The 18153-nt window shown below is 41.5% G+C and overlaps 1 protein-coding gene across 6 annotated transcripts in view; it reads right to left on the reverse strand.

Moving 5' to 3' along the window:
- MCOLN2 (mucolipin TRP cation channel 2) overlaps positions 1-18153 on the reverse strand; it is a 63408-nt gene that overhangs the window by 43856 nt on the left and 1399 nt on the right. For 3 of the 6 annotated variants that reach the window (XM_069596171.1, XM_069596190.1, XM_069596178.1), the window contains exon 2: positions 3054-3213. In XM_069596171.1, coding sequence (XP_069452272.1) covers positions 3054-3213 — 160 coding nt within the window. Of the gene's footprint in view, positions 1-3053; positions 3214-11519; positions 12847-18038; positions 18140-18153 lie in introns of those variants that run through there. The other 3 variants (XM_069596199.1, XM_069596207.1, XM_069596181.1) reach the window with 2 other exon arrangements.

Consider the following 18153-nt stretch of genomic DNA (forward strand, 5'->3'; position numbering starts at 1 on the left):
GCCAAGAAAAAACACATGTTGAGTGATCAGGCAAGGCTGGTAGGGGAGGTGGACTTCAAATAGCAGCTGAAAGATGAGGGAGAAAAGAGCTCCTCTGTACTTGGAGGAAAAACAAGGCAGGGGCCAGAATCATTGAGTGTGTCCATCTGGGTGGGACATTGGGAAGAAACAGCAGATGAAAACCTGTTGGAAAGGCAAGTTGAAGGAGACTATGGAAATCTATGAATCCCAGGCCACAGAGTGAAAATTTAGTTCTATGGGAAATATGGTTCCACAGAAGTTTCTCAGAATAAGAGACACAATAAGAGCATTCTAAGAAAAATTAATCTGACATGCGTATTGAATGGACTGGTAGGTTTGGAGATAAAAAAGGTAAGCATAAGATGAATTCCATAAGCAGCCTAGTTAACTTGAGTGTATTTCTCAAGTGCAAACTCTGAGGCTGTACATCTGGAAAGAAACAATATGAGAAAACGAGTGCAGACTCTAGAGCGAGACTACCAGGGCTCAAATCCTGACTCTGCCTCTTCCTGGCTGAATATATGCATGCTAAGTTGCTTCAGTCATGTCCAACTCTTCACAACCCCATGGACTGTAGCCCGCCAGGTTCCTCTGTCCATGGGATTCTCCAGGCAAGAATATTGAAGTAGGTTGTCATTTCCTACTCCAGGGGATCTTCCTGACCCAGGGATTGAACCTGCACCTCTTACATCTCCTGCACTGGCAGGAGGATTCTTTATCACTAGCGCCATCATGGCAAATAGATGGGGAAACAGTGGAAACAGCGGCTGACTTTATTTTTCTGGGCTCCAAAATCACTGCAGCTGGTATTGCACCATGAAATTAAAAGACACTTACTCCTTGGAAGGAAAGTTATGACCAACCTAGGCAGCATATTAAAAAGCAGAGACATTACTTTGTCAACAAAGGTCCAACAAAGGCTATGGTTTTTCCAGTGGTCATGTATAGATATGAGAGTTGGACTATAAAGAAAGCTGAGCACAGAAGAATTGATGCTTTTGAACTGTGGTGTTGGAGAAGACTCTTGAGAGTCTCTTGGACTGCAAGGAGATCCAACCAGTCCATCCTAAAGGAGATAAGTCCTGGGTGTTCACTGGAAGGACTGATGTTGAAGCTGAAACTCCAATACTTTGGCCACCTCATGTGAAGAGCTGACTCATTTGAAAAGACCCTGATGCTGGGAAAAATTGAGGGCAGAAGGAGAAGGGGACGACAGAGGATGAGATGGTTGGATGGCATCACCAACTCGATGGACATGGGTTTGGGTGGACTTCGGGAGTTAGTGATGGAAAGGGAGGCCTGGCGTGCTACTTGCGGTTCATGAGGTCACAAAGAGTTGGACACGAGTGAGGATTGAACTGAGCATCTGGGAAGCCCCTCCTGGCTGAATGGCCACATGCAAATTACTCAACATTCTTTGGCTTAGTATTCTCATCTATTCAAAGGGAGTAAAAATTGAACCTACCTCATGGAGTCTGGTGAGGCTGAAATGAGCTACCATACATAAAGCACTTACTGTGCGTACCACATGGAACTGCTAGGCTATGTGTGAGCTGTCAGCAGGCATAACACATTCACAGCTATATTCCCAAGATAGTGCGGAGCATATGAAGTACTTTATACACATCAATATTTTAAATTAACTAACAAGGTAAGAGTCTATGCTGGAGACAAGATAGTGAATATGGCAAATCATAAGGAGATGCAGTTTTGAAGGAAGCATCCATGGAATTCAGCAGCTATTAGGACCAAAAATGTAAGTCAAAGAGGGTGATGATATTTTATGCCTAGCTGAGTTAGAATATTAATAATATTAATAGATCAAAAACTTGAAAGCTAGTTTGGCAAGAGTAGTAATTGGGGAATAATTAAAATTAACCAAATGGCAAAAGGGGACATTATTTCTTCTTCCAAGTAATACTAACAATGCACTACTTTATAGGCTGCCAAAATTAAAACTTCAAAACCAAGAATTAAAATGAAAAAATTTTTAAAGAAAAAAAAAATCCAACCATGTACATCTAAGAGTGACCCTGCCTCTCATCTTTGTTTCTTTGGAAGTAGCTTGCTTACCCTAAAATGTGATGAGCTGGTGCGGCGTGTCATGCAGTAACAAGACCTCTTTATGAACAAAGAATAAAGATGCAGCTTTAGTTATGGCAGGAACCACCTTTCTCATTTCTAAAGCATATGGAGGTGCTTTTAGGAAGCTATTAATTTTTGTGTTCCAGAAATCAAATCTTTAAAAACACTTACACTGATGACAGAATGATTATTTGCCCCTGGAGCCTAATATTCCAAATCAGTACTGTTTTTTAAAGGACACATGTTTCAAATGTAATTGCATACAGAGAAGCCTCTCTAAAACTGGTTCAGGCCCCAAAACTAGATGACAACTTGGGTGACTGTTGTGATATTGATAATAAAATATTTAACAATTTCAATTTAAGCAAAAAGTCCCAATGCAGCCTTTATACACTCCTGATACACTCCGAAGTGTCTAAGTAAACACTCCCCCACCTTACCCAGGCCTGCCTGGGGAGGTAGGTGGGGCGTGGGTAAGGTTGAGGAGTGTTTACTTAAGCATTTAGCTTCTGATGAAAAGAAAACTTAGCATTAGCATTCTGTAAATCCAAAATCAAAGCAGTCCAAAATGCAGACTTCAAAAGTATATTTAAAAAAGATATATTCGAAGAAAGATGAAAGATTTCAAGAACACAGAACTTTGGACCAGGCAGCCTTCACCAGCCTTGTGCCTCATTCAGATATAGAAACCCTACCCACTTCAGATCTAACACTATCTATATTTACACAACCCGTGAGAGATGACCTCAGAGTCCCTTACTAAAACAAAGTCGTCATCTAAACTGAACTTCAACCTACCATCTGCCCTCCAGAGTCAACATAATTTTAGAGGTTTATGAACATGAGTGTGTGGCCTTTTCAGGATAAAAGTCAAGTGGCAGAACATGGAAAAACAGGTTCATCTTGGGGTAAGGATAAAAAACAAAGGAACTGATAATATCATTTACCTGGGTAGTGACCATGACTATCTTCAAAATCTGCAAACCCATTTTCCATGGAATCTGTTGTCTGGCTCGGAATTTTTCACAAGGGTTCATGAAATAAAACCTCAGGTCTTCTCTCAGACGTTCTTCTTTCACCTCAGAATCAAGATGAGCCATTGCATCTCTGCAAAGAAGATCAATTTTTAAATACACTGAACAGCCTGAAATCTCCTGAAGAATACTTTCCATTCACATGTTTTACCCATTCTTTAAAGCAAAACTCTCTCTAACCAGTGAAATCCTTTTCACTTTAGAAATATGAAAATGATTCAGGATCCTCTATCACTTGCCTTTACATATAGCTATCCATCTTGTTCCAAATGGCCACCATCAAAATTATAAAAATAGGATTTTGTTTGCAAGACTTGTCAATTCCAACATCTTAATATATACCATTCACATGTTACTAGAGTATTAACAAAAACTAAATGGGACACTTTCATGATATTCTAAGTTTGAAATCCCAGAAATTTAGCACCAACTATTATAATTAAATTGTTATGGAAATAGAGAATCTCTGTTTTGTAACTCTGTTCTGAAAAGACTGTGTATCTTGCATGATATATCAGTGATTATGGGGGCTTCCCAGATGGCACAGTGGAAAGAATCTGCTTGCCAAGGCAGGAGGTGCAAGAGATGCAATCTCTTGGTCAGAAATATCTGCAGCCTTGGAGTAGGAAATGACAACCCATTCCAATATTCTTGCCTGGAAAATTCCATGGAGAGAGAAGCCTGGTGGGCTACAGTGCCTGGGGTCACAAAGAGTCAGACATGACTGAGCCACGGAGCCTCAGTGATTATAAGACTCCAAACTATAGCTCACTTGAAAGTTAATATATCATCTCTCTGTTTATGCCTAGTCAGATATTTCTGGCATCTCATACATTAGAAAAATTTTGCTTTGACTATTTTAAGGACTCTGAACTCAGAAATGGGCACATGACTGAACCTAGGTCAAAGAGAACCAATGAGATGCGGACACAGGACTGTAATTATAACCAATGGAAGAGACGTGGTCTTTCCACTAAGTAGTCCCTAAAGTGGGCTGTGCAAAACATCCATTGGGAGAACAGAAAACATTAGTACTTCTATTTTAGTCTTCATCTTAAAAACAAAAAAATTGAGCTCTACTGACAATATATAAAGTAACAGTGGTAATATAGTAGCATATATTTTATTAATATAAACAAATATATATACATTGGGGATATGTGCCTAACTTTTACCGTTGAATGCATAATCAGCAAAATCTGGGGATCATAGACCTAAAGCATAGACGGAGTCTAGAATTCCTAGAAGCCATTTTAACCATCTCTCCTGGAAGCCATCATAGGAGAGCTTGCCAAGGAGTGGAGCTAACAAAGAACAGACAAGACTGTCTAGTGACAATGTTTGAGTTGCTGGAGCCAGCTGTGCCTGAAGCCATGCAAGACTTTCAAATTGAGCCAACAAATCTGGGAGTTAGGCCTGTTTAAGTTCAATTTCTGTTCCTTGAAACAAGAAATGTCTTGATGGTACGTTTAATAGACAAATTCTATTAAGTTTAGCCATCATTCAAGCTACTCATTTCTCAGAAAATGTTTATAATTGGGGGTCATTCTTGGGGATCTTTTCACCTGAAATATTGTAATGATATTTTATATTGACTTATGACTTATGTAGCTTGACTAACAAATTTAAAAGAAACAAAAAAAAGAGATGCTAAAAAAACTATTTTAAGAGTTATTTTAAGACTTTTTAAGGCTTATATTCGGTTGCTAATGATTTTCTATTTTTAAGTTGATTTTTAGACTTCCTATTTCCAGAATTAATAGGCCAGGTTATTTTGCTGGAAAGAAGAGGGGAAGAAGGAAGGAAGTTGGGAGGGAGGAGGGAAGGGAAGGAGAGAGGAAGACGGAGAGGAGGGCAGGATCCATACTGAGAAATGAGGGTCACAACCCAATCCTTTGAGCCTCGTGCCTGGGTGACCCAGAGTCAAACTGTCAGCTTGCTTGGTTCAGGGAACTTCAGATGGGAATTGCCCTCCCTCTCTTGGCAAACACATGTAGACCTCTCCAGATGCTCACCCTGGGACTTGGGGAGCTCCAACAGATAAATAAAACACATGGACCAACAGGTACTAAAACATACCAGGCCCACGAGGAAATCAAGCAGCACAAAACAGTCAACTTAGAAACAGCAGGAACAGAGCCAAGCATATCAGAATCAGACACAGGTTAAAAAACAACCATGCTCACCACATGTAAAAACACATATAGGTTAACATATCTGTAAGAAAATCTTGGGAAAAAACAAAACTTCTAGAAATGAAAAATCAATGACCAACATGAGTCTCATTTCAAAAGAATAAGAAGACTTTTTAAACGTGTTTTCCCTGCATCTTCTATAGTTACCTCCTGATTCCATCTAACCAAATTACTGAGCAGGTGCTATGCTGAGCAACTGTACTGGGTGCTTAGGAAATAAACATAAATAGGTTTCCTGAAGCTCAGATGTTCAGCATCCAATAGGAGAGACAGATTTGTTAATACAAATGTGTAAGTTATCAATTAGCTCAGTGGATGCTGTACCATATGGAATCTAGAAAAATGGTACTGATGAACTTATTTGCAGGACAGAAAGATATGCAGACACAGAGAACAGACTTTGGACACAGCGAGGTAGGAAAGCAGAGAGTGGGTGAACTGAGAGTAGAATTGAAACATATATTAATACATTACCATGTGTAAAACAGCCAATGGGAAGTTGCTCTACAACACTGGGAGCTCAACCCAGTACTTTGTGACAATCTAGAGGGTGGGATGGGGTGGAGGGGGTGGGTCAGGGAAGGTTCAAGAGGACATATATGTACTTATGGCTGATTCACATTGTTGTATGGAAGAAGCCAACACAATACTGTAAAGCAATTATCCTCCAATTAAATAATAAATTTTTTCAAAAGAAAAAAAAATGTATCATGGAAGCAAGGGAGACGGATTCAGAAAGCCAGAGAAGGAATCCCATTACATGTCCTAATACACGGAGTGGTAGATGCTACAGGGCTCTCGGCAAGGAGCATTGAGGGAGGCATTTCTAAGAATAAGGTGGCATCTTAACTGTGCCTGAGAGCCACAGCCTCCAACAGGAAACTTCAGACCCCTGAGAACAGTCCTGTGGAAGCCTTTCGGGCTTTAGTGTTTACCATCATTTCAGTGGCTCCGTGCAGCTAATGTATTCATCCTGATGATTCACAATGTCTTTTCACTTAATAAAATGAAAAGGGCATCTGCAAAGTTGTGATAGCACCCTGAAAATAAGGCCATGGAAACTCCTCCCTAGAACATACTCCCAGCCCCCAGTGTGAGAAACCCTGTACTGAAGAAAGAGGAGGTTGCTTTCCGGAAAACAGTGGCAGAAACATAGGGGCAGTAGGTCAAGTGCTTGGTGAATAGGTGTGAGCCAAGCTCTGCAAGAGACATTCTCCTGCCTTCCAGGAGCTCAGTCCAGTGGAAGGGAGAAATGTAAAGAGATAAGAATACAATAAAATGTGTTAAGTGCTCAAATTGAAGTATGCACTGAGGGTCCTGGAACAGACAAAAGGAAACTGATGCAGCCCAACTGCTCCAAGAGGCTTCACGTAATTCTTCTAGCTGCTGGTTTCAATCAACATGGCCACTAAATGTTCAAGAAATGGTAACTGACATTAATGTTAAACTAAGAAAACCAATGAAAGAAGATACGTTTTAGGCAAGAAAAAAAAGGGCAAAGTACCAGATAATGATCATGGGGATCACTCATGGTGTTAAATCATTCACACTCCTGTATCCTTCCCGACGTTTTTCACTGAGGTAGACAAAAGGGCTTCCCTGATGGTTCAGCAGTAAAGAATCTGCCTGCCAGTTCAATCCCTGGGGAAGGGAAGATACCCTGGAGAAGGAAATGCAACCCACTGCAGTATTCTTGCCTGAAAAATCCTATGGATAGAGGAGGCTGGCGGGCTATAGTCCATGGGGTGGCCAAAGAGTTGGACACGACAGAGCAACTGAACACACGTTTAGAGAATAAGTGCAGTACTCCTAGCACTATGAAAAAGAAAAATGAAAAGGGCAGCATGAAAACCTTTCCCCTCAAGCATACGGGAGCCAACAGTTGAAATACAGGATGTGCACAGAATGTACACTGGTAGAAGCACGTGTGTGCTTAGTTGCTCAGTCGTGTCCCACTCTTTGCGACCCTGCCAGGCTCCTCTGTCCATGGGATTCTCCAGGCAAGAATACTGGAGTGAGTTGCCATTTCCTCCTCCAGATGGTCTTCCTGACTCAGGGATCAAACCCATGTCTTCTGCGTCTCTTGCATTGGCAGGAGGATTCTTTACCACTGAGCCACCTGGAAGCTGCTGCTGCTGCTGCTAAGTCGTTTCACTCGTGTCCGACTCTGTGCGACCCCATAGACGGCAGCCCACCAGGCTCCCCCATCCCTGTGATTCTCCAGGCAAGAACACTGGAGTGGGTTGCCATTTCCTTCTCCAATGCATGAAAGTGAAAAGTGAAAGTGAAGTCGCTCAGTTGTGTCTGACTCTTAGCGACCCCATGGACTGCAGCCCACCAGGCTCCTCTGTCCATGGGATTTTCCAGGCAAGAGTACTGGAGTGGGGTGCCATTGCCTACTCTGACCTGGAAGCTAGTATTAGTCAAATATGATCAACTAATGACAGAATGATAGAAATACAGAAAAGAATATTAATGATACTTAGGTTAAACAATTCTGGTATCTCAAGGAAAATGCAAATATGTAAGCTTTCTAAACTCTACGTTTGAAGGTTCTTTCTTGATCTATTCTTCTCAATTTGTGGATTTTCGCTAGTTCTCCAGTAGGTGAAGGGTTTTAAACATAGGGCATGCATATGACCATATTTTAAGGCAATCATATGACCAAGGGCAATTCCAACTTTAGCAAATCAACAGCCAAAAGAGTTGATGGAAGCTTGAAGTTTTGAAAAATAACAACACAGAACAAATTATCAGCAATTCTTAACCTTGCTAGGATCATAAACCCCCAAGGAACCTGTGAAGGTTTTTGACCTTTGCCTTGGAAAAATACACATAGCAGTTTCAGTGATGATACCATGTTCCCATGAGCACAATTTGCTCAGTAAATATGCTAACCAGCTCAGACTGCTACTTCTTTTCAGCTTGTAAGGCCCTTCCCCTACTCATAAAGAGGTATGAAAGCTTGTTTTCTACTGCAGTGACCTCCAAAGTGGGGTGTAGACACACAAGGCAGGTATGCAAGACTGTCCACTGGGATAACAGTGGAGAGGACAGGGCTAGGGCTTCTAACTGTATTAACCAGGCAAAGAGAAGTTAAGATTTACAAGTTTCAGTGTATGAATTATACACCTAAGATCCCCTCACATGGTCAGAAAGTCAGATGCATGTATTTCGCCTAAGTACACGAGGCAATATGGGGGGAGAGTGCAGGTTCCCAGAGCAGGTGGCGCCCTAACTTGGTTGCAGCACATTCCCACCACTTAGGGTTTATATGAGCCCACTTAAGCATTTGTTGGAGTACATTATCCACTTTAGTTAATCCTCGTAAAATGAGCAAGGGAATAAAGATTCTTGCAAAACATCAGACTCCTTGTAAAACTAATGTAAATCTAAATTTACATCAAGAAAATGGGAGAGCTAACATTTTCCTAACACAACATTTGTTGGCCATGAGTTTAAAAAAAGATGAAACGAAAATCTGATCTGAAAAATAGTTGGGAAATAAATAGATTTATCAAGAGAGTATTTAAAATGCTAACAAAATCTACTATTGTTACATGATGAACCTGGCCCTAACTGTATATATTGTACCCTAAGACATTATATAATGATGTTGTGAATGATAATCACACCATAAAAATCACTGCACTTAGCAATTCTTTTTAACACCCTCATCAGTCGCATCCCTTAAAATGCTCATTTTACCTGTCTTATAGTATGTATGGTTTTCAGTTCATTCAGTTGAGTCGCTCAGTCGTGTCCAACTCTTTGCAACCCTATGGACTGCAGCACTCCAGGCTTCCCTGTCCATTACCAACTCCGGGCGTTTATTCAAACTCATGTCCATTGAGTCAGTGATATCATCAACCATCTCATCCTCTGTTGTCCCCTTCTCCTCCCACCTTCAATCTTTCCCAGCATCAGGGTCTTTTCAAATGAGTCAGTTCTTGCATCAGGTGGCCAAAATATTGGAGTTTCAGCATCAGCATCAGTCCTTTCAATGAATATTCATAACTGATTTCCTTTAGGATTGACTAGTTGGATCTCCTTGCAGTCCAAGGGACTCTCAAGAGTTTTACATACAATATATAAGTAAATATCCATTCAGAGAGGGTAGATGTCCTTTTAACCGACGGGGATAAGTTATCAAAAATATTTGGGAGGATTTCTTGAGTATTTCAGAACTGCAGCCCCACTGAGATGTGGTTGCTCTTTTGTTATTCCAGCTGATGTTGAGAGAAATTGATGTTTATTCCTCTGGCTCCAACAAATAAATGGAAACTAACACTGACAGGCAGCTCTTCTCTTATCATGTCTATATAGATATCACGTATCATGCAGCAGTATGAGAAGAATGTTTTTGCTAACTCACAACTAGTACCTCCTAGTCACAGAGGATAGGGCAGGGGAAGTAGGGTGAACCAGTTCCCAAGTCTATCCTTCTTCCTGCATCCTCTTCACAGTGAAAAGTACTACCAGGATGCCTTCCAGGAACCGACATCTGGGTAGCTCTCCAGGATCTGGTGCCACTCTCATTTCTTCCCTCAACTTAATTGTGTACATAATTTTAAAAGGACTACAATGAACCACATTCCTAGTTCTGCCCCTTAGGGACAACCACTTTTATTTGGGGTTTTGTTGTTTCTATTTACTTTAATATTTCTAAATAATATTATTGCATAATTTTTTTTCTCTTTGGATATTATCAGTTTATATCCTACTGAGAGAAATAAGAATATAGCTCTTATAGCTGGCCCCCACCAGGCAACATTCACAGTTTACCTCCCCTCTCATCTTCCCAACAAAGTTCTAATAAAAATTTAGGATAAATTAACATTTAGAAATTATGAAGTGAATATGCAAATACTCTTTAGAGTTGAGCCATCAGTACACTGTGATTTTACATTCTCACTTACAAACTTTTCTTTCTGGAGTTAACTGCTTTTTTCCTCATTTGCTTAGTTTTCCACATACCAACCACGGCTTTAGCATCAAACTCTGATGAATCTGCCAGCTCCTTTTCAGTACAGTCAACCAGGCTGGGCATCCTGTCAATTCTCTTCTCCTCCAGAGATATCATTCCTGTAGCCCTCATCCTCCTGTTCCAACTACATGTGTCTGAGTTGCTCAGTCATGTCCGACTCTTTGCAATGCCATGGACTGGGGCCCACCAAGCTCCTCTGTCCATGGGATTCTCCACGTAAGAATACTGGAATGGGTTGTCATTCCCTTCTCCAGGGGATCTTCCCAACCAAGGAATCGAACCCAGGTATCCTTCACTGCAGGCAAAGTCTTTACTGTCTAAGCCACCAGGGAAACCCTCCAGCTACATGGGTTGCTTTATAATTCCTTTTCAGGGGCCATCAGTTTGGAAATTCTCTTCACCTTCTTCCCAAATTGGATTCCACATTTCCTGGATTCCATCTCCACCTCTTTCTTTACCCCCTCATTTCTGTGGAGAGTAGCCTTTAATCCCTTCCTGTGTGAGGAAGTCTGAGATCCCCCAGGACAGACACTGTTGCCATCCACTATTCATTCCTCCCCTCTTCCTGATTTTGAGGGCAGGAATGCATGTATACTGAGGACAGAATAATTCAGTATTAGAGCTAGATTATTGTTTCCACACCTGGTTGCACACCAAGTCACCTGGGGCACCTCAGAAGTACTGATACCCTGTTTTTCCCCTCAGATATTCTGGCCTGATTGGTGTGGATCCAGCCTGGGCATTGGGGCTTTTAAAAAGCTCCTCAAGTGATTCTAATGTGCACCCAGTTTGAACTTCTTACCTTAGAGATTACCTGTTCATATTTCTTCATTTCACAAATGAGGCAACTAACGTGCCTAGGGGCTGCAATTTGCCCCCAGCTATAGAAATCCAATTTAGAATAAGAATCGGATCCAAGAATCTGTTAAGAATCTTTGTCCAGTGTCCCTTTTTGACCCCTGAATTAGTATTTCTTAAAGAGCAATGGCCTATAAGACGGTCTGGAATGAAGGGGGAAAATGGCATATTCAAATAAACTAATGTTTCCAACATAATTTATCTTATTTAAAAGTGTGACAATTTGGCAGACCACAGCACCCTATGCCATAAATTTAGGAAACTTCTAAATGGTCATGTTACTGAAATGAGACGGAAAAAACAAATAAAGACATGTGATGGAATGAACCCAGTAGGTACCTTTGTGCTTCAGATTCTTTAGAGCAAACACTGGGTTTCCATTCTGGACCCGCTCAGAAGGAACCATCTCCTGCTGTAGATTCCATGGCCACTTCCCAGGACGCAGCTTGGTGGCTCAGCAGCGCTTGATCTAGTTGACCACCTGGAACAACCTCATCTCTCCACTTCTAGGACATCCCACTGCCCTAGTTTTCTCCCTCCCTTACTGAGCTTCTCTGAGTCTCCTTCACTGGCTTCTCTTCCTTCTGACGTCCAGATGCCAGAGTGCCTCAGAACACGCAGCCCAGGGCTCTTCTATCCTCTCTTCCAGAAGAGTTCATGGAGTCCTGTGGCTTTAAATATTATCTACACAATGTGGACTTTCACATCTCCAGCAAATGTCTCTCTCAAACAGGCTCCCTTCGCCAAACTCTTCCTTGAAACTCCACCCACCTGACTAATGGATTCCTCCACCCTCTTCTCTGCACATGTGCTCAACACCATGATGACATCCATCCATCCAGATGTTTCAGCTGCAAACCCTCATTCTGTCAGTGGTCCTCCTCACTGGCTGCATAGTCATCATCTGGGGATTTTTTTTAAGGTTTTAGTGCCAAGACATTCTGATTTAATTGGTGACCAGGTATAAGCCAGGTGGAGCTAGTGGTAAAGAACCCACCTGCTAGTGTAGGAGACTTAAGGGATGCGGGTTCAGTCCCTGGGTTGGGAACATCCCCTGGAGGAGGGCATGGCAACTCACTCCAGTATTCTTGCCTGGAGTATCCCATCCACTGAGGAGCCTAGTGGGTTACAGTCCATAGGGTCACAAAGAGTCGGACATGAATGAAGCAACTTAGCACACACACAGGTACAGACTGGGCATGGAGATTTTGATAAGCTTTCCAGGCGATTCTAACATGCAGCAAAGTCCAGGAACTTTTGCTCCAGAGTCACGCTTTGATTTTTCGTCTTCGTCAACCCTCATACCTACTTGAGCAAGTTTTCCTTCAAAACACAGCGTGGAGTGGCTCCCTTCTCTCTACACCCACTGCAGACTCCCTGGGCCCAGCATCATCATCCCTCACCGGAAAACTACACCAGTTTCCCAATTTTCCACGTGGTAGCCAGAGGAGGAAGTCTAAAAGCGTAAGGCAGATATCACTCCTCTACCCTGTAGTGGCTTCCCCCTGCTCTCAGACTGAAATCCAGCCCTCTTGCCATGGCCTAAAAGTTCCCTGCCCATTCCTTCCCATACCCTCTCTTCCTCTTCCTCACCACCCCACTACACCTCCCTCCTGGCTCTGGGCATGCGCACTCGCCACTTCACCTACCCTTCTGCCATCCCCCCAACTCCCCACGCATCCAGATCCTTCTCACCTTCACTCCTTAGCTCAAGCAACACCTCTTCAGAGTGGGCTCCTTGATCACTTTGTAAAAATAGGACTTCTCCACAGCCTCTCTCATCAGTTAATTTCCTTCATAACTGACTTTGAAATCTTTGTTTTGGTCTTCCCTACAAGAGAACTTCATAAAGACCCAGTCTTGCTTATGACTATATTCCCAGAATACCGCAGAGTAGGTAACACATGACTGATGCTCAGTGAATATTTTTTGGAAAAAAGAAATGAGTCAGTGAAAAAAGATGACAGTCCTAATTGTGTGAACTTTTCCTTGGCCAGCACCCATTAAGATCAAATAATAATAATAATAAAATAACAACAAATAAAAAAATCTAATAGAAAGTCTAAAATCATTGATACAAAAAATTAAATTTAAAATATACTGAAAATATCTTCAATTCAGTTCAGTTCAGTCACTCAATCGTGTCCGACTCTTTGTGACCCCATGAATTGCAGCACACCAGGCCTCCCTGTCCATCACCATCTCCCGGAGTTCACTCAGACTCACGTCCATAGAGTCAGTGATACCATCCAGCCATCTCATCCTCTGTCGTCCCCTTCTCCTCCTGCCCCCAACCCCTCCCAACATCAAAATATCTTAGCCAAGATATATTAGAGGGTTTTAGATAGTTTAGTTGCTTGGTTTGCTGATAAAAAAACTTATTTTGTTTCAATTAATATTCCTGAAGTCTGTCCAAAGAATGAATTATTCAATGAATTGTTATGAAAATTTGTGATCCACTGGGGAGAGAGAAAGCTAGAGTCTTCCCTGAAACCAAATGCAAAAATAAAACTTAGGCACATTGAAAAAAATAAAGTTGATAGAACCATAAGATAGAATTTTTTAAAATATAATTTAACATGCCTCTCTAAGTATGAGAAAGTTCAGAAGCCAATGAAAATAACTGACAGATCTTAACACAAAAAGTTATAACTTTAAGAAATTAGCCAATGGTCATTTAACAACAAACTTACTAACGGTCACAATGGTTAAACTCTATCTTCAATTTTATTTATCAATAACACACACACAAAAACCATCTATTGAAAGGAAATGTAAAGAAGGACACTTGGCAGTAAAAGAGAATGAGATCAGAAGAGCATCTGTGATCTTGAAATTAAAACTCTATGGATTTATATTACAAGTGTTTAAAAACCAGTCAAACACATGGTTACAAAAAACATTCACTGCAAACCTCTTTGTAACTCTGTATTGACTTAACGATGTCTACGACATACTATTAGATTTCTTCAAAGTTACAAAATCAACATATTGAGATTTCATTTTTCCAAAAATGTGGACATTTATTGCTATATGTAGACATTTTAAAAGTCTAAAAGTGCATAAATCAGAAAAAAATTTTTTAGTAATCTCTGTGAAGTAGTATCAGAGGTAATATTAACTTTCTTCTTCAAGTATTCCATATTTTCTTGATTTGGGGTGATTAACATGAATTCTCGAAGTTATCATTCTGAGTTAAAATAAGCTATTTCACAGAGCCTAATAACACATATCGGATAATCCAATATGTCCCTGCCCTTAGTTTGTGAGCAGTGGATAGGAGGAGGAGAATCAGGGGAAGTAAATGCAGATGAAAATTCGGGGTTTCTACAGCAATGATCATGCTGACCCTAGGGTGAATGTCCTAGGAAATCTGGCAGACGGAAGATTTTAACGCAATCCCAAACTTCCACATGGGTTTGTTTGTTTGTTTGTTTTTTCACTCTAGTTCCTACAATGAACTTATTTTCTCAAGATTTGCTAACCTCAGAAGACAGAAAAAGAGATGTCCAGATAGCTCAGGCTCTAGGGTAGTTGAACCCCAGTTAAAAGTAAGTTTAAAAAAAAAGTCAAAGAAAGAAACCATAGTTACCTTCTCAGCACAGCACTCAAAACAAAAATGACATGCTCATTCTAATTCTGAGAAACACCCGGAAAACAGACTAGGGGCTTTTCGTTTTCCTGTAGAGTCACCCATAAGAGATGAGCATGCTACAACTTTCAGGAATTTCCCTAAAGACAACTGTGCCACCAAGTTCCCATAAGATCATCTCCCATCATTACTTTGCTGCCTCAGGTCAGCAGGAAAGCAGAACTAGGGCTTGGCATTTTCAAAGTGCTCGTTCTGAACATGTATTCTGAAAACACAGCCTGAAGAATCAGCTCTCCATGTCAGAGAGAAAAGCAAAGCAAAACTCCATTTCTAAGCAATGAAAGTGAAAGTGAAGTCCCTCAGTCGTGTCTGACTCTTTGCGACCCCATGGACTGTAGCCTACCGGGCTCCTCAGTCCATGGAATTTTCCAGGCAAGAGTCCTGGAGTGGGTTGCCATTTCCTTCTCCAGGGGATCTTCCCAACCCAGGGATCGAACACACTGCAGGCAGATGCTTTACAGTCTGAGCCAACACAGGATTCCAAATGCAGTAAAAGTTGGAAAAGATGACTGCAATTACACCATTGCCTACATTTTGGTTTCTCTAACATTTCCAGTAAGTGCTTGATATAACAGGGTCATGCTGATGACCCTCCGTAAGGAGAAGGAACACTAACAGAAGTAATCAAGTTGTAACTAAAGTTATAATTGGGCTTCCTTGGTGGCTCAGAAGTTAAGAATCTGCCTGCCGACACAGGAGTCACCGGTTTGATCCCTGGGCTGGGAAGATCCCCTGGAGAAGGAAATGGCAAGCCACTCCAGTATTCTTGCCTGGGAAATCCTGTGGACAGAGGAATCTGTTGGGCGACAGCCCGTGGGGTCACAAAGAGTCGGACACGATGACTAAACAGCAGCAACAACAAAGCTATAATTTATCATTTTTCTTCAAACAACGGGATGAGTTTGCCTTATCTTTGGACAAGCCCACCTCAGTGCCAGTTGAGGAGACCCTAGATTCACGCTATCTCTAGCAACTCCCTCTAGTTGCTATAGGTGATAGGATATTTTTTTTAAGCCCACTCTTTAAACTGTGGGTCCTCTGGAATTATACCAAGGACAATTTTCCAGAGTCTTTAGCCTCACTAGTCACTAACTCTTATCTGATAAATGTTTTAGGCTAAAATCACTAAATGTATTCAAGGGGAGATAACAAAACACAAGCTTCAAAGGAGAAAAAAGGAAGCAGTCTTCCCAGCTGAGAGGGAATAAATATCTATGGGAAACACATCCACAAAGCTCTCCTCACGCAGGGAAAAGGAGGTGGGGCCCAAACTCAGAACAGAGTAAAAGCTCAGCCGGAGGCAGGCTGGGGAAAGTGGGAAGGAAAAACCCTGAATGACTGCCAAAGCAAACAAATAGGTAAACAAACCAAAACATGGCTTTTCACATTTGGTGCTGAAACGAATATTGCCGTTTGATAAAGAAAATGAAGTCTGGAAATAAAATTACTTGCCTCTATGAAGCTCAGAACACATGATGTGAGGACTCACTGAAGGGTGATCTCATTCTTAGGAACAGACACGTGGGGCTTGGACTCCAAGCTTCAGCTAATGAGAGCAGCCCAGTCTCAAAGAAGATTCCACTTGCAACTTTCAGAGCCAAAAGGGTTTTCTTTGGCCACTAGAAAAATTGTAGCCACAAGAACCGACCTGTTTTTCCACTAAGTTTCAAGAATTATCTTATTCTAGGTTTCACTTCACAGATAGAGATCTAGTCAAAGAGATTAGCTGACATGTATGACCACCCCTGACTTTCAGTTCTGTATTCTCTGCCACTTTGTACATTACTTGTCTCCCCATTCTTCCTACTTGCTTCCTTAAGACATTTCACATGTATCATCTTACTGTTAAAAACATTTTTGATATGCCAAAGGAGGAGCATGTGGCCTCCTCAAACACTTCATCAGGATTTACCAGCTTTTATGTGCAGGAGAAATGTGCACTATTATGATGGCCTCTGCATGAAAATGGTCAGGAGATGTGTGGGAAATGTGCCTGTTTTTAAAGGGTCCAAACCACAGGGCCTGATTTATGGCAGGTTTACTAAAGTGGGCTTCCCCAGTGGCTCAGCAGGTAAAGAATCCACATGCAATGCAGGAGATGTAGAAGACTCGGGTTCAATCTCTGGAGTGAGAAGATCCCCCCAAGGATAAAATGGCAACCACTCCAGTATTCTTGCCTGAAAAATCCCATGGACAGAGGAGCCTGGCAGGCCACAGTCCAAAGGGTGACAAAGAATTGGCTATAACTGAGCACAATTCTAAAGTAGAAATGAGAGTTCATAATAATGGGAGTTTAACTTCTCTTAAAGTATGAAGAGGAAGATGAGCTAAAACCTCAATCAGAAGGAGATACCAAGTTCCCCCAAACTTGTGCTCATCATCCACAGAGATGATGAGCATCTCTGTGGACACGCACTTCTGACGTGTGAAATTCACACTGCACCTCTGCAAGAACCATACAGTTAATCCCCTCAACATAGCACATCAGAATTTGCATCCTAACATCCACAGACAACCTTTCCTACCTCTTTCTTACCGACTGCACCTTCCATTCTATTTGAGATGAAACAAAACCCTCTGTGCCACTGGTACTGCACAACCGGACATATGTATATTTCAAATTAGAATCCCTTCAAAACCTATTTATGTGCGCACCCAAGTGTGTGTTCTCTAAGAATGAGAGTTTCTGAAGGTACTCACTGGACATGATAAAACCATTTAATTCCTGAAGGAAATATGCTAAGAAAAAAACTAAAGTGAACTTAAGAAATAAAGATTATACACAACATACCCATCATAAGCACAAGCCTGTTCATCGGCCCAAGCAAAAGATAGTAAATAAACCCAGGACCAACTTGCTCCCTATGTTTACAACAGGGATTTTAGGGCTATGGTAGATGGAAGCAGTGTTCAATTTCTATCCATCCGCTCTATTAAAAATAAACACTCAGCGTTAAGAGAGAGAGTTTATAAATTACATTGTGTGCATGCGAAGTTGCTTTGGTTGTGTCCAGCCGTTTGTGAACCTGTGGTCTGTAGCCCACCAGACTCCTCTGTCAACGGGGATTCTTCTCAAGAATACTGGAGTGGGTCGCCAAGCCCTCCTCCAGGGGATCCTCCCAACCCAGGGAACAAACCTACCATTTTCTGCTTTGGCAGGCCGGTTCTTAACCACTCGTACCACCTCGGAAGCCCTTATAAATTACCTGATACTCAGTTATTTCGATGTGACATTCACAGGTATCAAGTTGTCAAGAAAAGCTGCACCACAATTTTGCCATCTACTTCAAAATTGGTCTGTCAAAGTCTAAAAAAATACAT

This window comes from Ovis canadensis, chromosome 1 (genome assembly GCF_042477335.2).
Source record: "Ovis canadensis isolate MfBH-ARS-UI-01 breed Bighorn chromosome 1, ARS-UI_OviCan_v2, whole genome shotgun sequence".
NCBI classification, from domain to species: Eukaryota; Metazoa; Chordata; class Mammalia; order Artiodactyla; family Bovidae; genus Ovis; species Ovis canadensis.